At 37.5% G+C, this 23,276-nt stretch overlaps 1 protein-coding gene across 1 annotated transcript; it reads left to right on the top strand.

The window, feature by feature from the left end:
- Positions 1-10,854: 10,854 nt before the first annotated feature.
- Tomm7 (translocase of outer mitochondrial membrane 7) lies at positions 10,855-16,851 on the top strand. Its single transcript, XM_077796733.1, has 3 exons — positions 10,855-11,028; positions 12,803-12,851; positions 16,622-16,851. The coding sequence occupies exons 1-3, from the start codon at positions 10,926-10,928 to the stop codon at positions 16,635-16,637; spliced, it is 168 nt and encodes a 55-aa protein (XP_077652859.1). The 5' UTR covers positions 10,855-10,925; the 3' UTR covers positions 16,638-16,851.
- Positions 16,852-23,276: the final 6,425 nt, after the last annotated feature.

Genomic DNA, 23,276 nt, shown 5'->3' with positions numbered 1-23,276 from the left:
CCGCCTCCCATCTCTTGGTGTCCTTTCCTCTACTGATCTCCCTTTAATTTTCATGAGATCCATCCCCACCTTTCTTATGGCTGCTGCCTTGCACATGCCCTCCATCCTTGTCTTCAGTCTGTTTTTGCCTCCGGAGTCAGACTCTAACTTACTTGCCCTTTCAGCTCCTCATGGTTGGGCTTCTGGAGTCTCCTTCCTTTCCAGCCTTTTAAAAAATCAACTCTGATTAAATTTTCTGCCATGATTTAAGAGAAACAATTTGCCCTGGGCACTGAGCATCCCCACATGTTCTTCCCAAGCATTCCAGGAATGGGAGTCCCCGATTGTTCTTTGCCAGATCATTATTTGGGATTATGTTTATAGCTAACAACAAGGGGAGGTGATGTCTCCTCCGAGCCAAAGAGCAGGTTTGCTTCTGCTCACTGTAATCGCCGTGGCTTCCCTATCTCAAGGTTCCTCTCTCTTAGCACCCAGGGTTCCTCTCTCTTAGCACCGTGCCCTTTGTGTGTCGTCATCCTTGTTTCACCATCATGGAATTGGGTGAGCATGGTGAGCCAAGGCAAATCGACACAAAGTTCTGGGTATTTCACCAGATATAATAAAGCTCTTGGCCTCTGGCCCATGAGTCTCTTATCTTTTGAAAGAATAACTTGTGTTTTTAAAAAAGGTGAACTAAAATGACTGGAGATGTAGCTTGCCTAACATGTGCAAGGCCCTGGGCAAGGAAGGAAGGAGGGGAAAGATGAGAAAGCAAAAGGATAAAAATGGAAAGTATATTCTTGGAGCAAATGTTTCACCATTTTAAAAAATTTAAAGAGTTGGTTGAACAAACAGGAATTCATGTATTGAGTAGCACCCCAACCGGAAGTGGTTTGGAATCTCCACCAGGGGACTACAAGGGGGAAACTTTTATAGGAGGAACAGAGAAGAAAAGCCAAGGAAAACCCTTGCCGGGTTGAAGTCATACAGTTGCCTTATTTGGTCTATCCCACGGCAAAGTGTCTAGTTACAGGATTATAAGTTGATGGCCGCTTCTGAATAATTGAATTTAAATTCTGTTTTTCTTTAATATTGGTATTTATAAGAAATAAGCTCAAATTAAGTTTAACTTACATTTGCAAATCACACAAAGTTAAGTTATTTATGAGGCCTGTTTTGTTTTGTTTTGTTTTTTCCCCCGCTTAGGGATTCTTCAGGTCAATTTCCATTTTAGTTTACTTTAACAGTTGTAAACTTATAAGACGTGTAAAATTTGAGACCTTGCATCATTCTTAACAAGTGTCACCTCTAAGGTGCTAAGTTAAATAGCCTATTTATTATTGCTAGGCAACCAGGTTGCTCTTTTTGTCCTAAGTGGCATCTGAGCATTACTTTTCCCATGGCAACCCCTTTTCTTTCTCTCCCCACTGATCACCACCTTTGGCCTGTGTCAGTCCTTCTCTAGGTTCAAGCTGAGTATTTTCCAATTACTTCCTGGGCTAGAGTCCTGCTCCCTAAATGGAAACCTGAAACTCTATTGGAAACCAGTGTGAGCTGTTGCTCAGATTTCAGCTGATCTGCCTACTCACTTACCCAACACTCTAGGGTCTGTTACAGTTTAGTGTATCCAAGTAGACTCCTTTATGCTTGTCCCAAATGTTCCTAAGCCACCCCTAAAGCCTTGTCCTGAAACCAGCAGTCTCGCACTTTGGTTGGCCAATAATAAAGGCTTACATTTATCCATCACCTACTATATGCCATCCAAGACTACACAGTTGGTGAGCTGTAAAGGCAAAGTTTGCTCTGTCTGTCTCCAAGACCCTCTGATGTCTCTTGCTGAAAGGAACTTTCATGTGTATGTCTTGCCCTCATTTCCAGCTCCTGATCTGTCTTTCTTAGAAAGGAAACCATGTCAAAATGCTATTTGGTCACTGATCTGAACAACTTATAAACCTCCCTAATCAAATTCTTTTAATTATTATTAGTAGTATAATATTAACAATCATTCTGAATATCAGTTAATAATAATGGTTTTCAGGGAAGAATTTGGCCATGAAATGAGAGCTCAATTTGTCAATATGTCAATAGGAAAAGTTTTTCAAATCATATCTTCACCTTAATATTTTTTGTTTTCTTTTTATGGAAAAATGAATAGTTGTGCTGTATTCCACACCAATATAATGTATATAAAGTACTCTGAACTTGATTTTAAGGTTCTGGATCTGCCAGGTCTTAGCTATGTGACTTGGTGGGGGCCCATTTCAGTTCTGGGAACTCCATGTTTCCCATTTGTAGAGTGAAAACCAGAAGATCTCTAGGTTTGTTTTCGGAGGTGACTCCGTGTCTAACAAAACAGTGTTAATTCTCCCATAATAGCAGAACACTTGCTCCAAGAATAGTACTTTCCATTTTTATCCTTTTGCTTTCTCATTTTTCCCCTTCCTTCCCTTCCTTTTCTGTGTTAACAGCATTAAAACACAATCACCCAAACATAAAATCTCAGTCATATTTGACTCTCTGTTTTTCTATCAATGCTCTGTTCAATTCATTACCCATATCCTCACTTTTACTTCCACTCCCATTGCCACAGTCAAGTTCAGGTATTTACCACCTCACGTTTCCACTTCCATCTCTTCCTGTGCTTTCTCTTCAAGCCTTTAACATATTTTTATAAAAGTCATAATCCTGGTGCTCATGAAATTTAGTATTGTGCCTTGTTATCAGTTAACAAGCCTTTAACTCTGTATTAACATGGCCTGTGGCATGCGTGTTTTAAGAGTGTGCGCCAGCACTGATAATGATTCCATTGTGGAACATTAACATTGCTTCGAAGCAAATGAGTATCTTGTTAGGCTGTTCTCTAGCTATAATCTAGATATAAGAAGTCAACTCAAATTACCTTCAGCCAACTGACGAATTTTCAGTGATGATGGGGTATTACAGAAAAGGAGGGGAGGCAATGGACCTTGGTAAGGTCTGGACCTTGGTAACCTCATTACAGATGGGCTTCTTCTGGGTGCTTCTGGGCAGAGGGTGGGGGTATGCTTCATTTTTCAGCCAATTTGCTTTCTGTTGCTTGGGCCCCCTGGTGGAAGAAGATGGATGGCTCCTTCCCTTTCATTTCTATACATTATATCTCTTTCTTTCATTTTTGACAATATAGTCTCTTTGTCCCAATTCCACATTCTGGGAGAAAAGCTCAGGTTGGCTTTGTTTGAACTGGCAATCTACGTTTTGTCAATCAACTTGGGTCACACTGGACAAAGGTCCTGGGGCTCAACTCTATGAGTGAGGAGGTCAGTGAAGATGATCATGGTGAGCTGACATCCTGCTCAAGATATCTGTATTTTCCTTAAGGTAAATTGTGAGAACCCTATCTATGTCAACAATGGTGGCCCCGGGGAGTGGCACACCACAAGGATTTGAAATAACAAGTTGGTGTAATCACTGGGAGAGTGGGTGTCAAATCTGGCCAAGCTACTTATAGCAAATAACTCTACAGAAATGCTCCATCGTTCTTTAGAAAAAAGTCTTTGGGTCTTTCCAAGTTCTGTGCCATAGAATATTAAAGAGAAAGTGTTTAGCTTGAAAAAAAAAAGAGAATTGTTGGTAACATAGTTATCTTGCTCTTAGAGAAGGTCAATATGAAATTTTCTTTGGGGGAAAAAAGTAAATAAAACCTGCCTTCCACTTTACAGTCTACATGAACCAGTGTGGGTTTGCCATTTGTTAAGCAGTGGGGCCATTCGGACTAGGGGAAACCAATATTTTTATTGGTTTGAGTAAGGCCCTTTTGGAATGTTTGGTTTTTAATTAATATTGCTTTTTAATATGTCCAATAGGATGATTTGCCTTTGTAATAGTACAAGGGAGTCACTTTGTTGGATGGGGTTATTAAACTGTCCAGTTTAGTGGTGCAGAATGGTTATCAAATGCAAATATTTATTTAGCTTTATTACTATGTGACACACCTTCTGGCAGTAACTGACAATTATTTGGGCCCTTCTAAGAAAAGCAGAAGGGCCCAAATAAATTTCATTTATTTGAAATGAAAAACAATATGAAACAGGGAGCAGCCCCCCTTGACACTCCCAAACCTGAGACTGAAACTGCCACAAGATAAATTCTACTGCTTCTGATTAGACAGAGGGCTATGAGACAGGCTGTACGTGAGACTCATACCTGCCAAGCTCTTTATTTGCCCAGTGGATGCCACTTGAATAAAACTTGTAGAATTATCATCTTATTGAACTCTCAAAATAATTGGGTAGTAACCACAGCAGATGGTCCAGTGTTGTAGAAGAGGAAACCAAGACTAAAGGGCTGTGATGTGTCCAATGTGGAGCAGCTAGTGAGCAGCCGGACCAGAATGAGAACTGGGAGCTCCTGATTCTCTGGCCCCTGCTTTCTTGTTGGATTTTTTTTTTTTTTTTTGTACCAGGGATTGAACCACATCCCCAGTCTTTTTACTTGATTAAAAAAAATTTGAGACAGGGTCTCACTAATTTGTTTACAGCATTGCTAAATTGCAGAGAATGGGAACCTGTTATCCTCCTGCCTCAGCCTCCTGAGCTACTGGGATTACAGGCATGTACCTCCATGCCTGGCTTGGAATCTTTATTGTGGTTATGTAATTGGGTCCATTCTTAACTCTCAACCATGGAGTCAAGATTAGACATATACTGATGAACACTGTTTCCAGTTTTCAGTGCTAAGAAAATCTGAAATAGCTTGCTTTCATAGAGGATGGGTTAAATTAATTATCAGATGTATTGCTGCATCTATAAAAAAATAAAACTGTATACTGATATGGAATAATCACTAAGAAATATTTATAGTACTTTTTATTTTTCATGTACTTTGAGACTGATAAGAAATTCCAAAATAGTAGAGTTTCTGTGTGTTTTTCATTCAGTTTTCTTTAGTTACAATATTATATGTAACCATAATACATTGTTAAATCAATTAATGGACAATTAATTGTGCAATATTATTAATGCAAACAGAAGTTGACTTTGCATGAATTTCTAAAAATATTTTTAAGTAAAAAGAAAGGTGAGAGAGTGTATGCTATGCACCATATTTTATTTCAAAGTGAAGGACTGTGGGTTTATTTATTTCCATATGCCTAGCATATCTTTGGAAGTATATATAAGAAACTAGACACGTTGGGTAGCCTCTAGAGAATACTGGGCAGCAAGATACAGAAGAGGCAGAGAGAATTTAAACTAGGTATTTTTTTATTCCAATCTATTTTTAAAAGTAAATAGGGCTCTTCATATGTATTCAGACAAAGAATTTCTAAATTATATTTTTGAGTGACAAATGCAAGATAAATAAGTGTGCATGTACACCATTTACAAAACAGGGGGAAGGGAGTGGAATTTATATGTGTCTTTGCTTCCATATGCATCTAATAAGAAACTGGTGACATTGGTTTGCCTCTCAGGAGAAAACTAGGCAGCAGGGGACACAAGTGGGAGGAAGAACTTCTACTATAAATCCTTTTCAATTTAGACTATATGATTTTAATTTCAACAAAATAAAAAAATTGAAAAAAGTTAAATCCTAAAAAATATTTTACTTTGTAATATGTTTTCCCTCTAAAATATTCAGCAGCTTTGCAGCTATTCACTGGCTGAAACCCAAATTCCTTGACATTCAGGTTTTTGTAACAGGGTCTCATTATTTCCTGCCTGGAGCGTTCTGTTCTACCCTAAAGTGTTTTATTCTCTTTCCTTATAACGGTACACATCTGGCATTTTTTTCTTCTCTTCTGCTCCCCAACCATTAAGCTTCAGCTCAGGGGATGCAGTAGAATGTTGACCTAGGCTGGGTGAGGCTCTGGCCTTGATCCCCAGTTCTGAAGGAAAAACAAAAACAAACAGTCAACTTGGGCTTACTTTTGTGAAGTTTCCCCTGCACTCCCCAGCCGTCTGTGATTTCTTTCAACTCCTATAACAATGTAGAGTCTGCCCTACATTTTGAGGTTCTTAGCCTAGGTTCTCCAGTGTTCTATGTACTCTATCTCCAAATAAGATGACCTAGATCCTTGTGGTGTCTGAGCATGACTATTTCCTGAAACTCCCTTTTCCCCGCCAAACCTTACACTTGGTTGATGTTCCTGTGATTTTTTTTTTAACTAATCTCTTCTTTGTGAAAATTTTATTTCATGTGTATGTTTGCTTGATGTGCTTAAGAATTCTGGAGCTGAAGTTGCAGCTCAGTGGTAGAGCACTTGCCTAGCACGTGTGAGGTACTGGGTTCGATCCTCAGCACCACATGAAAATAAATAAAAGTATTGGGTCCATCTAGAACTAAAAAAAAGAAATACTTCCAAGCTGTATCATGGGAATAAGGAATTATTCAGCAGCTCAAAAATACCCTAGCAGGAAAAAAAGAGGACAAAGTAAGAGATAAAACCCAAGAAATAAAACCTAGTGTTTGAAAACTAATGTAGTTTTTAAATATAACATTTGTGAGAAACAAGATACATAATAAAAATTTCTTTTTTTTCATTTGGCTCATTTAGTTGGCACCCTTTTAGAAACTAGTCCCTATTTTCCTGGTAACCATGGTGAGTTAATTAGCCCTTCTGATGTGTTATCAACTAGTCCTCAAGGTTCTCATTTTGAGTGAATGGCAACATTGGATTTAAATTTTGGCAAATCTGATCTTAGATCCACATGTTTTCTAAGTCCTTGAGGACTATATTCAACTGTTCCTCTATTGCATATTCCTTTCTGTACCTACTTCAGGGCTGTGTATCTATTAGGTGCAGACAATTGACAGACAGTTTTTGAATTAAAGAAAAAAACCTTCTGAAAAAAAATCTTGATCTTTGAAACTGAAACTATGCAAACAAACAATAATACTAACAGCTTATATATGATTAAATCTTCACTTAGATAGGCACTGAATTTGAGGTAGATTAATTTTGTATTTACATTAAGTGAAGGAAGTGGCACTGTTGTTATCCTCCTTTGCAGATGAGACTCAGAGGTAAAATAACTTGACAGCTAAATGAGAGAACCAGGATTCAAATGAAAACCTTTTGTCCCCTACTGGGTCTCTGTGCTTAATCTTATGTTTATGTTATTGTTTTCCCAAAGTTTAGTCACATGGACAAATAACTTGTTAATAATACTTGTCTTTGTTTCCAAATAGATGGGAAAATCTTTAAGAGGGGATCATGCCCCAAAATGATTATTACATAAATATGACATACTCAGTACTCAATCTTCCAGAATGAATAAATATATAAAAACTTGGTTACAAATGCATAGATACTTTTTCTGATTCATCAGCTCACAAGCCTAGCTCTCTTTTCCTGACTTGGTCTATTTTCTTTGTTGTTTCTAGTAATTTAGCATTTTCTGAGTACTACCTTTATCATCGACTGTGATATTACAACTTGTTTAACACTCTATGGTTTGCAATTACTCTTCATAAATATGAACTGCTTTTATTTCTTACAATGATGTCTTGGGTATTACACTTATTTTCAGAAGAGAAAAGTGAGATTTAGGGTGGTAGCGCTTGGCAACTCATTGGAGGTTTTTGGAAAGGGGAGTGACATGAGCAGAATTGTGATAGAGATTAGTGTGGACCACAGTGTGTCGGTTAGACAGTCGGGGTGGAGACCACATGTAGGCAGACCATTTATTTTTTCATTGCTTTGACTAGGCAATGTAAACCTGAACCAGGAGGGCATATCAAGAGTGAAAACTTTTTTCCTTTAACAAGAAATGTTTTCAAGGAGCATAATATCCTCCAGCCAAAATAATGTTGCTCCCACTTAGAACCTATGTGTAGGAGTCATTGTACAGGTGAAGCTACATAATTTAGACTTTGGAAATGAAGGAGTGCGACTATTAGATCAGTTAAGTTGCGCATACTCAAAACTAGGTAGTCATCCTTGACTATCTCTTTCAGCTTTGCTCTCCACATTCATTTGACCCACAAATCCTGCTGATTTCTCTTCCTCCTCCTCCTCCTCCTCCTCCTCCTCTTCCTTACTCCTTTTTTTGAACCAGGGATTGAACTCAGGGTCACTTGACCACTGAGCCACATCCCCAGCCCAATTTTGTATTTTATTGAGAGACAGGGTCTCACTAAGTTGCTTTGTTCCTTGCTTTTGCTGATGCTGGGTTTGAAAACTCACCATCCTCCAAAGCCACTGGGAGTATAGGGGTGCACCACTGTGCCCAGATGATTTTACCTTCTTAATGATGCTCAAACTTATTCCTTCTCTCCAATTTATCATTTGCCTTCTTCAAAAGTTCCTTGACTTCCCTAGACAATGTTAGGTGTCTTACATTTATTTGCTGATCATATTTATTTGATAAATAATTTTATTGTAGGACCAAGAATATATTCACATTGCATTGGATTCAGTTAATTTCTTTTTCACTTAACAATGAAATTTAAAAAATTAAGTTGTAGATGGATACAATACCTTTATTTTATTTATCTTTATGTAGTGCTAAGGATTGAACCCAGTGCCTCACTCATGTGAGATGAGTGCTCTACCACTAAGCCACAACCCCAGCCCAACAATGAAATTCTTAAGAGTAATGCTTCCTTAGAAAATTTTGGGCTTGAGCCGTTGGCCCATGCTCTTGATCCATGCTCTTGCCTGAAAAAGCAATGAGGGCAATGCTAGAGCACAGGAAAATATGTGAAATTGTGTAACTCTGCCCTGGCTTCACCTCTAGTCCAGCTCCTAGCAACTGTCCCTCTATAAATATTAATACCACACATCATGGGCTTGTTGTTTCTCCCTCAGGCAATGCCCACATTCTCGGTTACATTTATATCCCTCGATTTATCTTCAAAGTTTTTCATTCTTGAGATAGTCCACATTCTCCTTTGAATGTGCCTCTATTTTCCCAAATAAATCTCTATGTCTCTGAAAAATAAAAGAAAAAAGAAAATATTGGACTGTGTTTATAGCTCAGTGGTAAAGTTGTAAGCTTAGCTAGTGCAAAGCCCCAGTTTTCAATTCCCAGCACATACAGACATGCATTTAAAAAAAATTATACATCTGTAGTGCCTAGCATACAGGAAGGCAAATGATCTCAATATTGTTTAGCCTAACTGATAGAATAGCACATTCACTGCATTCTTACTATGTATTAGGCAGTTCATGAAAAGATTAGAAAGAAACAGTTTCTTGTGGAAGAAATCAGATGACAGCATGGAGGTGATATGATTAAGAGCACAACCAACTATATCATCTTGAATCAATTATTTAATATCAGAATCTCACTTTCCTTATTTGTAAAAGGAGATCTATAACATATATAGCTTAATAAAAACAATGCAATTTGCAAATTCTTCCACACACTAAAATGAACGATTGTATTTAAAGCACTTAAGGTAGTGACAGTTGTACTAGACACGGGTGGTTGTTATTATGAAGATTAGCCAAGCACAGAAAAAACTATAATGCAAGGGTAAATTTTTAGGTGCTATTGGGCATTTAAGAGTTTCACAGAAAATGTGACTATATAGCTTGGGAATGACTCATGAAAATATTCAAGGTCAAACCTTAGATATCTGTCTCTTAGAGCCTTAGAAATCAGGAAATCCTAGATCTGGAGTCAAAAGCTCAAATATGACAGTGATCAGATTGGCTACACCTTAGAATCAGCCTGGGAACTGCAAAGGCAAATCAATGGCCAAGCTCGACCAAAAAGGAATCAGAATTTCTAGGAATAGCTTGCATCCCTGGCAACATGAGTATGACTTTAAATCTCTTTGAGTAATTCTAATGTGCAGCTAGAGTCCAGAACCACTGCAATTCTAAATCATTGAGGGCAAGATGGGCGAACAGGAGGGCGAACAGGAGTGTAATTTCTTTCTTTCTTCTTCTTTTAAAATATTTTTTTAGTTGTAGTTGGACACAATACCTTTATTTTTATTTGTTTGTATTTTTATGTGGTGCTGAGGATGGAACCCAGTGCCTCGCACATGATAGGCGAGCGCTCTACCGCTGAGCCACAACCTCAGCCCCAGGAGTGTAATTTCTTATTAACTGTCTTCGATTGTTTCAATGTTTATTGACAGCTTTTTTGAAAAGGTCCAAAATTTCAGGTGAAATTTCCCAAATTTCAAAACGTTGGCAAGCATTTTAAAACGTTTAAGTCAGGATGGTGGCGCGATTTGGGAAGCTAAGGTTGAAGGATTGCTAGTTCGAGCCCAGCCTCAGCAATGCAGCAAGATCCTGTTTCAAAAAATAAAAAAAGACCGGGGATGTAGCTCAGTGGTAGAGTGCCCCTGGTTTCAGTCCCTCTGCAGACATACACACACACACACACACACACACACACACACACACACACACACGTCCAAAGAACACCAAGGTTGGGGACGGAGTGGGGTCCGTGGGTAAAGCAAGCATGTATTGTCCCTCAGTTAGTACCCTTCCTTCCAGTTCAACTCCCAGCTTTCAAGAAACGTGTTCTGAGTAGTTAGATAACTTATTCAAGATTATACAACAAATCACACAGAGTCGGGACTAAAGCCCAGTTCTTTCAGATTTTATATGGCTTTTATGTGAAGAAAGGACCACTTTGGAGATGCGCTTTAAAAATAGTTAAGACTGTGGGAAGACAGGTCGTTTCAGGTTCAGGGAACTTGGAGAACTGTGCCTCCCAGTATCCCATCGCGGACCGCAACCCCAGAAGATGACTAAATTGTGATAAGTAACGTGAACGCCGAGATCTCAAGCAGAAAGGGGAGCCAACTACGCAAGATTATTCCACCAGCAGCGCCGCGGAGGAGCTGGGCCGGTTAAGAGCAATGAATTACGACCTCTGCTGGTCACGCTCACGACTCCTGCCGTAAAGCCCGTGTAGAGCGCATGCGCGCCTCTCCTCCCTTTCGGATTACGGACCCGGTCACTGCGGTGGGGATCCACACTGCGTCGCCCGGCCGTCGCCATGGTGAAGCTGAGTAAAGAGGCTAAACAGAGGCTGCAGCAGCTCTTCAAGGGCGGCCAGTTTGCCATCCGTTGGGGCTTTATTCCTCTCGTGATTTACTTGGGTCAGTGGGAGAAGAGCCTGGGAGGAGACTTGAGGGAAGGAGTTGATGGCGTCTGCGACTCCATCTTTGGCCTTCGTGAGCGGGAGACGGAAACGTGATCCCGCGGTGCAGGTCTTCTGAGGCTGTCCGGTCTAGTGGGGTCGATTTAAACCTAATTCCCTCTTTTACTAGTTGTGTGGTGTTTAACAAGTGACGTAATTCCTCCCATTCTGTAAAACGGAGGCAAGATTTACTTTTCAGGATTGTCGTGGGGGTTAGATGATGACCCGATGTCTGTGAAAGTGATAACTATTTGGCACTAAGTGGGTATTCAGGGCGTTTCTCTTCATCTCCAGGTGGGTCTAGGTGGCTTTCATCAGAAGAATGGATAATATTTTCCTTTAGCATACTAGAGTTTATTTTCCTTTATGCACAATGATTCCCTTTCCTAAGACAACCATCATGTTAATTTTTTCATCCTAGCGTCTAACTCAGGTTTTTTGAGATTTATGTTAAAGTTATCTTTCTAGAACTTATTCCTTGTTTATTAGTGTCGTTTCTTTTACACTATATATAAAATTTAACATTATGTTTAAACCAATTCCAAGGTTCTTTAATTCACACTAAAATCTGCATCCACAGATTAATCCTATGTAATTCAAGACATTTTAGGGCTTGATTGCATATAGTGCTGTAAGATGTGACAGAAAGTGACATTAAGCAACAAAAAGGTTTTAATGTGCCACCAGTTGAAAGACAGTTCTACATGGACTCTTGTCTTTCTGTAATCTTGTGTGTGGAGACTCTGATGACCCTTGGTTCCATGTTATCTTTTGGGGGTGTTTATAGAACAACCTTCCAGAGCCAAGGGGAGACATACTTTCAGCCCAACAGTTCATGGTTCCCTAAATGTAGGATTTATCTTCACTATATGTGCAGTTATCAACTGGCCTTCTTCCTGGGACTTTGCATCAGGTCTTGGGTTATTGAAGATAATATGATGAAACTCTGACTACAGCTATCGCTGTGACTGACTCAGGACCTTGTGTCTTAAACTCTTGTGAAACTGGAAGGCTAGTTTGTTGTCCTGAAAATAGGGTAAAATTTCAGACCCCTCCCAGTTCTTTATATTCTGATTTTAATCAGTTATTTAAGCAAATTAGCATATGTCATCAAATCAAAATTTTGGGTGAGGGAATGGGAACCAGGGATTGAATCCAGAATACTTAACCTTTTTAAATTTTTTTTTGTTTTTGAGACAGGGCCTTGCTAAGTTGCTGAGGCTGGCTTTGAATTTGCAATCCTTCATTGGGAGTGCCACTGCACCCTGCCTCCTTTCTTTTGTATCACTAGACTTTGCTTTATAAAAAGAGAGGTTTGTTTGGAATAAAATATGATATCCTCAGTTTTGTTTTTGAAAAAGATTAGCTGTTGTTGGTTTTTTGGTCTTTGTGCTCTTTGTAGTCTGTCATCCAGTATGATTTGGGAATTGCTGTAACATTTCTGGGTAATGACCAATAATGAAAAGTAGAGGATGCTAAGAGCTTCTGTGTTAATTGTGTATATGCTAGAATTAAGTAGCTTGTTATTCCTTCTTATTAGTCCTGGACATAATTTCACATTCTAGTGAAGATTGGAAACTATTCTGTAGCCCCAGTATATCTAGATAGAGTTGATAGATCTAGATAGCTGTCCTAGGTTAGATTTTTAAAAAAGTCTTCAAGGTAGATTTTTTTTTTGTCTGCTGGGGTATTAATTAGTATTTTTTTTTCTTCACCCTCCTTCTTCCTTTCAGGATTTAAAAGGGGTGCAGATCCTGGAATGCCTGAACCAACAGTTTTGAGGTACTGTTCTTACAAATAAACATTACAGGGCAAATGCTCATATGTTAGTATTGAAACATTGAGAAACAAAAGAGTAACAGTGGTAGGTGTTGACTTGAACCTTTCACCAGGCATTATAAACTGCAATAGTTTGTAAACTGTTTGATCCCCTGCTTTGTCCCCTTCCAAAATTTTTTTTGGTATAATTATATACTTGGTATAATTATAGTGAAACACATTTTAAAGGAAAAGAACTAATTTATTATTCTACCACATTAAATCGTGGAACTATTTTTAATTTTCTGTATTCCCATCTTATCTGTATTCACCTGAATACAACTTTTTACATCATTTTAGCAAAGGTATATAGGCTTCTGGGTTTTTTCCACCTAAAATTAGAATTGATGTCCAATGTATTTTCCACTTGAGGATTACTTAGGTTTTTCAGTATTATACATAACAATATAATTAACCTTTTTAATGCATATAACTTAGATTTTGATTTATTTTCTTATGATGCATTCTTATGGGTTCAGTAAGTCCAATATATGAACATTTGTGGTGCTAAAAATGCACTGTGTATTCCTTTCTCAGAAACAGTCTTGCTAATGTTGATAAACACTTGAGGAAATACTCACACACATGCATATTATATATATGCATCCAAGCCTTTAATATATAGGCTTTTGGAGGGCATTCAAAATTCAAACTGCAGCTACTTTACATGTATCAAACAGGTAAGTCTGATATTCCTGGCACTGTGATGACCAGACTATTGCATACTGGTGCTATGGGATTTCAGTTTAAGATTGTTTCACAGACATCTCTTGTAGTTTGTCAAAATACACTTCATTGGTTATTTGAGATCCTCGGATTGTTCCAAATTGTCCTCTAAGTCACTTTCCAGAGTGACAGAAAATAATAATACAGATTGAGTATTTTTAAAAAAATATTTGGGAACAGAAGTGTTTTGGAGATCAGATTTTTGAATAAGGGATGTTTATTCTATACTAATATTAATTATGGTCACCTACACTGTGTCAGCTATTGTTTTAGGTGCTTTATAAAAACATTAACTGTAGTTGTCATTTATAGTCCTAGAGAACAGGTCACACAGTCAGTAGGTGGTGGAACATCTATCTCCAAAGGCTTTTCACTGGGACACTTTGACTCCTACAGGTAGTCTTACCTGGTACTCAGCATAGAGTCATCTGATAGGAATTTTGTCCACCTCCTCTGCCTTACTGCTATCTCAGAGGTACTTTTTTCTTTTCAAAAAAGTACCACCATATGCTGTCTTCCTCAACTTGTCCACTTTTGTGGTTACTATTTTCCCTGATAACCTTCTTCAACAAATGGTCTTTACTCATTGCTCTTTTCTTCACCTACCTTTCTCCCTTTAACCCTTTGTGACATGTCTGCTTAAAACTGCTTTCAGAGCCCCACTAAGTTCCTTTTTTCTTAGCCCTTGTTCAAAGAACTATTAATTTCCTTTTCTGTAAATGGCCATTGAGATCATGTATCTGCTCTTAACTGAGTGACCGTAGACCAATTACTTCCTAGGGAAACTACCTTAGGGCACATGATCATAGATGGAATTACTATGTGAATATTTTCTAAATACTGGAAATTATTATCAAATACCTTTCCCCAAGGCCACTAACCTTTCTCAACTCCTCTTTCCTAAGTTGGGCATAGTAATACCTATTTCACAAGGTTGCCATGAGGATTGAATAAGAATACTGTCTGTAAAGTGTTAACTGTGTTAGCAATACTTGTCAAATAGTGTGATCATTAATAGTAATTTTTTAATCTTTTTGGTGATATTTTCTTTATCCTTCCCTCCTTCTATGATAACAATGCTCTAGCCATATGATATTGCATGCTAATCTTGGAATAAATAAATTATAAATAAATAAATAAATAATATTTTCATGACATTGTCTATTTGCTTGTGGTCCCTCAGTCTGGAATACTTTTTCCCCTAAGTTTCAACCTGATGGAAACCTGCTTCTAGAACAGCCCAATCTCAAATGTTGCCTCTGCCAAAAATTTCCTCCTGTCTAAAATTGATCAGATTTCTGTGTTCCCAGAGTATTCTTTAGTGAATGGCATTCTCTACCTTTTATTATTATCTGTTGTTTATTTTCATTACATATTTTGCTCAACAAGTATTGAATTAATTAAATGACACTTCTACCTTAGGTGATATAGGATTCAGAGATGGGGCTGGAATGTATACTATTTTGGCTTCAGTTATCCCAGCCAGTTTTGATCTTCAAAGTTGCAGACTAGATGAAGCAACCCCTACCTAATTTTTCATTTTTTCACTTTATTGTTTTCTTAATGCTCCTTTCCTTTCTTGTGCTTTCTCAGTCTTTTCTGTCATATATTCTGGTTTCCTTTCCAGGTGTACTTATGTTTTAGGAAAAAATTGACTACCTGCAAAAAGATGTCCAGTTAATGGAATTTCATATATTGAACTGACTGTTCTGGGGAGACTACTAAAGAAGTCTTCCTGGGTTGCCTACTTTGTACCCTGAATGAACAGAATTGTGTATGCTTTGGTTTTATTAATATAAAATTAATATAAAGTCTAATGTTATTTGTATAATGTTTATGTAAATATTATAATTAATGATTTACCAATTTGTTTCCTTTGCCAAGTTGTTGGGTTTTTGAGATTTAGAACCACATTCATCTTAGTGTTCTCCTTTTTCACCCAGATTGGTACATTGTATGTGGTCAGCAATTGCTATTTGATAGGAACAGTTATTCAAAATGCAGTATTTTAATGAATAAAGGGGTAATATCTTAGTAAAATATTACTAAGGTGAATAAATTGACTAACAGAATAATTATTTTCATTATCTGTGCAAGGCCAAGGAAGATTTTCTCTTTTATTTTGTGTGCTTATTACATTGAGGAACAGACCTAAATAGATGAAGAGTTTATTTTCATGTCTTAACTGTAAGCAAAAATACTTGGGGTTAAATAAAAATAGATGCAAGTTGGGGTTTTCTAAGCAAAGGGAAATTTTTTAAAAATAAAAACTGCATTCTATTTTTATAATACCAGGATCAAACCCTTATACTGGCAAGCACTCTTCTACTGAGCTATATCTGTAGTCCTCAGAAATCACACTTCCAATCAGCAGGACTGTAGGATTTAGACTTGAAATACTTCATTTCTTCCTTTATTGATTCTGTTGCTTCAAGTTAGCAAATTGGGAGTTTGGGCTGCTTACTGGCTGCAATGTTTGGGGTCAGAATAAGTTGAAGGGGAAATGGAGGCAAATTGCTTAAGGATGTGGTTAAGAGCACCTAGGTCACATCTTATTCTTCTACTTATGATATGTAACCATCTAAAAGCCTCAGTTTCCACATCTTTAAAATAAGGATGGTAAATGGGACTTACAGACAGCATTCAGTAAAAATGTTATTTCAGTATCATTGATATTGCATCTAATAATGATACTTTTATTATTTGGGTTCATTAATTTTTCTAGTTAATGCAAATCATTAATCATTTATCTTTTGATTGAGTTTACATATTAACTTACATATCCTTTTTGTTTATAATAAGTAACCACACTCAACTGTAACAAATTGTGTTTATGGTTCTGTGTGTCTAGTTTTTTATTATTTTGCTTCACCAGGTTGATTCTTGTCTTAACTCTGAATTTGATAGACAAGCAAACATAAAAATTTACAAAATCTAGTTCTTAAGCTGTGTATAGAAAGTTTTTGTTTAGGGATTTAATTTATTTCTCCTCTTCACAAATATTTTAGCCTACTTTGGGGATGAACTGTTTTGTCATCTGGATTTGGAAGCAGTCATCCAACAGGAACAACATGGAAGGTGTATGCTCTGGCTGGGATAAGCAATGGGACATCGTTCAGACAGTCACCAATTGGATGGCACAGGGTTCTTACTTCTCAGATGCATCTGTGGCAGAGTGGAATCTCTCCTGACTTATTTATGATGGACTATATAAAAATAAATATTTTCAACAATGTTCTATATTGTGTCTTTTTTTAATAGAGCACACTAGGACTATCAGCTAAAAACTAAGCCTTTTGTTATTTTTTCAAAACAGAATCTTGTATTTGCTGAGATGCCACCTTAAAAAACAAAAATCCCAATTCCTGGGCCACCACTTAACAAATGGTTTCTGGTTTTCCTTTGCAGTAAATACTAAGTCCCTCAGGGATGTTCTCAGATAAGAAGAATGGAGACAAGTTTCAGTTTGCGACAAACTGGGCTATTCCATTACATTGAAATGAAGTTCTGACTACAGGCAATAGGGGTTTTGGCATCTGTTGCTAGGGATAGGAATGGCATTGGGGAATTGTTATTTATTTAGTGAGTCAAAGATTTTCTTCTGGGTTGGTAGCAAACTAGAGTATCCAGTGAAGTGGCCCTGGGGATTACACAGGATGGTGACACTTCTGGTAGAAGAAAGGGCAGTTAATGGGAACTAGTTTTCAGTTCTAGATGCTGGTTTGAACAAAATAGCTATTTACTTAGTTTGAGAGAGAGAATGAATTAAGAAAAGTAGAACCTGAAACAAGATATGACAGTTTGGGAGGGGCCCAGTGTTGGAATGTTTTAAATATCCAGTGTTTTAAGTGTAGAATGATCATTTGTGAATATAATCTCTTTCAGGTGTCTGGATCTGTCATTATCAAAAAAAATTTTTTCCCTGAATTCTAATGTAAATGCCTCTGCTATTTAATCCTATTTCCTCAAGTTTTCTTACTTTGCCATGGAGACCGAGAAGACTGCAGGCTTATTGCATAAGGGGGTTTTGTTTTAAATGGAATTCTTGAGAACTGCAGGAAACCATTTATGGTAAGCACTTCATGTAATTGCTTCACCATCTATGAATCTAGGCACGTATGTATGGTTTTGCTAAAAACAGCACAAGTTGTTAAGTCCCATAGAATTGCCTAAGTTTGTGTCCACACCCATCCCTTTCTGTTAAGCATGTTAAGTGAATTCTTGTTTGCTTAGTATTTTGGTGTTTTGTTTTTCTTTTCTTTGTTATCCAGGGTTTTTAGAAATTAAAGCAAAGCTGTGGTGAGTGTCCATTTTGATAAAACAGTAATGTGGATAAAATGTAACTGGTTTTGTAGTGTTTTGGAAGTTACTTTGTAGCTGTCTACAGAATATTTGCTTATAAGTAAGGAATTCTGAATATCCCAGGCGAGGAAGCTAAGGAACAAAGTTTAAGCCTTGTTCAAAAGGCATAGGATATGAGCTGAGATAGCACACACTCTAATTGGTGTACATAAATCAAAGTGTTAAATGTTTGAAGCTAAGCTCCTGTATTTTATTGTATTTTAGATTTTAGGGCAATGCAATCCAGAATGACAAATGTTTATGGTCTGTGTTTTGTGCTAGGAGCTAGAAAGTCCTTAAGATTATTCTCAACCTTGATTTGCTCAGGGAAAACCACCAAGCTGATAGGACTTATAGATTATAAGTCCTGGCAAGGCTATGTAGTTCATAGAACCCTTGGTGGAGAAGTCACATGATATTTAGGCTTCTACTAAAACAAAAGTAGTAATTGTTGCCCCCAAAGCATTACTATGTAAACCAGTGGTTTTTATAGCTCTAAAACTAGTATTAACCAGAGATACATAAGAAATGAATATATTCAGGTCCCATCCCAGATGTGAATCAGAAATAGGTGGTGAGGCCTTGGGTGAAGCATGTTTTCACTTTTTCAGCTATTATTTTAAATTAAACTTTGAGAAAATTGTTTGTTATATGTAGTATAAGAAATGATACAGAAAGATCTCTGTACCCTCTACCCAGTTTGCTACAATAGTCACGTCTTGCAAAACTATAGTACAATACCAGGTTATTGACACTGATACAGTCAAGACAGAATACTGTACCCAGAAAATGTTCTCTCAGAGTTTTGTGTCCTTTTATAGCCCACTGGTCTACCTGACTTCTCTCCCTAGTCAGGCAACCAGTAATTTGTTGTCCTTTTTGTCATTTCGAGAAAAGTTATATCAATGGAATTGCTAAGTAACCTTTTGGCATTGTCCCTTTCCACTTAGCCTAGTTCTCTACATTCCTCTGGATTGTATGCATCAAATGCATAAACATTGATATGGCTGTGTCACTACAGTCTGCTGATTTTAAGTCCTTTGGGCATAAACCAAGGAGTGGGATAACTGGGTCAAATGGTGCTTCCATTCCCAGTTTTCTGAGGAATCTACATATTGCTTTCCATAGTGGTTGCACCAATTTGCAGTCCCACCAGCAGTGTATGAGTGTACCTTTTTCCCCACATTTTTGCCAACATTTATTGTTGCCTTTATTCTTGATGATTGCCATTCTGACATGAGTGAGATGAAATCTTACGAGTAGATTTAATTTGAATTTCTATAATTGCTAGAGATGTTGATCACCTTTTTTATATATTTGCTGATCAATTGTATTTCTTCTGTGAAGTGTCTGTTCAGTTCCTTAACCCATTTGTTGATTGGGTTATTTGTTGTTTTGGTGTTAAGTTTTTTGAGTTCTTTATATATCCCAGAGATTAGTGCTTTATTAGAGGTGCATGTGGTAAAGATTTTTCCCAATCTGTAGGCTCTCTTATGTTATTGTTTCCTTTGCTGAGAAGAAGCTCTTTAGTTTGAATCCATCCCATTTATTGATTCTTCTTTCACTTCTTGGCTTTAGTAGGAGTCTTGTTAAGGAAGTTAGGTCCTAGGCCAATGTGGTGCAGATTTGGGTCTAGTTTTTCTTCTATTAGGTGCAGGGTATCTGTTCTAGTGCCTAAGTCTTTCATCCACTTTGAGTTGATTTTTGTGCAGGTGAGAGATAGAGGTTTGATTTCATTTTGTTACATATGGACTTCCCAGTTTTGCTACCACCGTTTGTTAATATGCTATCTTTTCTCCAGTGAATGTTTTTGGCACCCTTATCTAGTATGAGATAAGCGTATTTATGTGGGTTTGTCTCTGTGTCCTCTATTCTGTATCATAGGTCTACAAGTCTATTTTGGTGTCAGTACCATGCCATTTTTGTTACTATAGCTCTGTAGTATAGTTTCAGGTCTGGTATTGTGGTGTCTTCTGCTTCACTTTTCTTGCAAAGAATTGCTTTAGCTATTCTGGGTCTCTTATTTTTCCAAATAAATTTCATAATTGATTTTTCTATTACTACTAAGAGTGTCATTGGGATTTTAATAGGAATTGCATTAAATCTGTATAATGCTTTTGGTAGTATGGCCATTTTGACTATTAAGTCTACCTATTCATCACACTAGCTAGACTATGGAACCAGCCTAGGTGTCCCTCAATATGTGAATGGATAAAGAAAATGTGGTATATAAACTCAATGGAATATTACTCAGCTTTAAATAAGAGTGAAATTATGGCATTTGCCACTGATGGTTGGAGTTGGAGAATATCAAGCCAGTTCTACACAACCAAAGGCCAAATGTTTTCTCCAATATGCGGATGCTAGTTCATAATGAGGCGGGGGGCACTAGGGAAGAATAGTGTAACCTTAGATTAGGTAGAGCAAGATGATGGGAGGGGAGGGAGGAGATGTAGAGATAGGAAGGATACTAGAATGAAACAGACATCATTATTGTATGTATATATGTGACTACATGATCAATATGATTCTGCAACATGTACACTCAGAAAAATGAGAAATTATATCGCATCTATGTACGATTATCAAAGTGGATGCATTCTATTGTCAGGTATAACTAATTAAAACAAATTTCAAGAAGTTAATTCCTTTTTTTTTATTGGTTGTTCAAAACATTACAAAGCTCATGACATATCATCTTTCATACATTTGATTCAAGTGAGTTATGAACTCCCATTTTACCCCAAATACAAATTGCAGAATCACATCAGTTACACATTCACAATTTTTACATAATGCCATATTAGTGACTGTTGTATTCTGCTACCTTTCCTATCCCCTACTATCCCCCCTCCCCTCCCATCTTCCCTCTCTACCTCATCTGCTGTTGTTCAATTCTCTCCCTTGTCCCCCCCCTTTCCCCTCACAACCTCTTATATGTAATTTTGTGTTACATTGAGGGTCTCCTACCATTTCCATATGCTTTCCCTTCTCTCTCCCTTTCTCTCCCCCCCACTCGTCTCTGTTTAATGTTAATCTTTTCCTCATGCTCTTCCTCCCTGTTCTGTTCTTAGTTGCTGTCTTTATATCAAAGAAGACATTTGGCATTTGTTTTTTAAGGATTGGCTAGCTTTGCTTAGCATAATCTGTTCTAATGCCATCCATTTCCCTGCAAATTCTATGATTTTGTCATTTTTTAGTGTTGCGTAATACTCCATTGTGTATAGATGCCACATTTTTTTTATCCATTCATCTATTGAAGGGCATCTAGGTTGGTTCCACAGTCTAGCTATTGTGAATTGTGCCGCTATGGTCATTGATGTGGCAGTATCCCTATAGTACGCTCTTTTAAGATCCTCAGGGAATAGTCCGAGAAGGGCGATAGCTGGGTCAAATGATGGATCCATTCCCAGCTTTCCCAGGAATCTCCATACTGCCTTCCAAATTGGCCTCACCAATTTGCAGTCCCACCAGCAGTGTACAAGTGTACCCTTTTCCCCACATCCTCGCCAACACTTATTGTTGTTTGACTTCATAATGGCTGCCACTCTTATTGGAGTGAGATGGTATCTTAGGGTGGTTTTGATTGCATTTCTCTGACTGCTAGAGATAGTGAGCATTTTTTCATGTACTTGTTGATTGATTGTATGTCCTCCTCTGTGAAGTGTCTGTTCAGGTCCTTGGCCCATTTGTTGATTGGGTTATTTGTTATCTTATTGTTTAATTTTTTGAGTTCTTTGTATATTCTGGATATTAGGGCTCTATCTGAAGTGTGAGGGGTAAAAATTTGTTCCCAGGATGTAGGCTTTCTATTTACCTCTCTTATTGTTTCTCTTGCTGAGAAAAAACTTTTTAGTTTAAGTAAGTCCCATTTGTTTATTCTTGTTATTAACTCTTGGGCTATGGGCGTCCTATTAAGGAATTTGGAGCCCGACCCCACAGTATGTAGATCATAGCCAACTTTTTCTTCTATCAGACGCAGTGTCTCTATTTTGATATCTAGGTCCTTGATCCATTTTGAGTTAACTTTTGTGCATGGCGAGAGAAAGGGATTCAGTTTCATTTTGTTGCATATGGATTTCCAATTTTCTCAGCACCATTTGTTGAAGATGCTATCCTTCCTCCATTGTATGCTTTTAGCCCCTTTATCAAATATAAGAAAGTTGTACTTTTGTGGATTGGTTTCTGTGTCCTCTATTCTGTACCATTGGTCCACCTGCCTGTTTTGGTACCAGTACCACGCTGTTTTTGTTACTATTGCTTTGTAGTACAGTTTGAACTCTGGTATCGCTATACCTCCAGATTCACACTTCCTGCTTAGAATTGCTTTTGCTATTCTGGGTCTTTTGTTTTTCCATATAAATTTCATGATTGCTTTATCTATTTCTACAAGAAATGCCGTTGGGATTTTGATTGGCATCGCATTAAACCTGTAGAGAACTTTGGGTAATATCGCCATTTTGATGATGTTAGTTCTGCCTATCCATGAACAGGGTGCATTTTTCCATCTTCTAAGATCTTCTTCTATCTCTCTCTTTAGGGTTCTGTAGTTTACATTGTATAAATCTTTCACCTCTTTTGTTAGGTTGATTCCCAAGTATCTTATTTTCTTTGAGGATATTGTGAATGGAGTGGTTTTCCTCATTTCCATTTCAGAAGTTTTGTTGCTGATATACAGAAATGCCTTTGATTTATGCGTGTTGATTTTATATCCTGCCAGTTTGCTGAATTCATTTATTAACTCTAGCGGTTTCTTTGTAGACCCTTTTGGGTCTGTTAAATATATTATCATGTCATCTGCAAATAGTGATAATTTAGGTTCTTCTTTTCCTATTTTTATGCCTTTAATTTCTTTTGTCTGTCTAATTGCTCTGGCTAGTATTTCAAGAACTAAATTGAATAGAAGTGGTGATAGAGGGCATCCCTGTCTTGTTCCAGATTTTAGAGGGAATGCCTTCAGTTTTTCTCCATTTAGGATGATGCTAGCCTGAGGTTTAGCATATATAGCTTTTACCATGTTGAGGTAAGTTCGTGTTATCCCTAGTTTTTCTAGTGTTTTGAGCATAAAGGGATGCTGTACTTTGTCGAATGCTTTTTCTGCATCTATCGAGATGATCATATGGTTCTTGTCTTTAAGTCTATTGATGTGGTGGATTACATTTATTGATTTCCGTATATTGAACCAGCCTTGCATCCCAGGGATGAATCCTACTTGATCATGATGCACAATTTTTTTGATATGCTTTTGTATTCGATTCGCCAGGATTTTATTGAGAATTTTTACATCCAAGTTCATTAGAGATATTGGTCTGTAGTTTTCTT

The sequence above is a fragment of the Urocitellus parryii genome, chromosome 3 (genome assembly GCF_045843805.1).
Source record: "Urocitellus parryii isolate mUroPar1 chromosome 3, mUroPar1.hap1, whole genome shotgun sequence".
Classification (NCBI taxonomy): domain Eukaryota; kingdom Metazoa; phylum Chordata; class Mammalia; order Rodentia; family Sciuridae; genus Urocitellus; species Urocitellus parryii.
This window is presented reverse-complemented; position numbering and strand designations above follow the sequence as displayed.

What these genes read in the sequence shown, in the direction of transcription:
- Tomm7 (XM_077796733.1), top strand. Translation starts at nt 10,926, where the DNA reads ATGGTGAAGCTGAGTAAAGAGGCTAAACAGAGGCTGCAGCAGCTCTTC. An exon ending in TCCTCTCGTGATTTACTTGG is followed by an intron (nt 11,029 to 12,802) that starts GTCAGTGGGAGA and finishes TCTTCCTTTCAG; the next exon opens with GATTTAAAAGGGGTGCAGAT.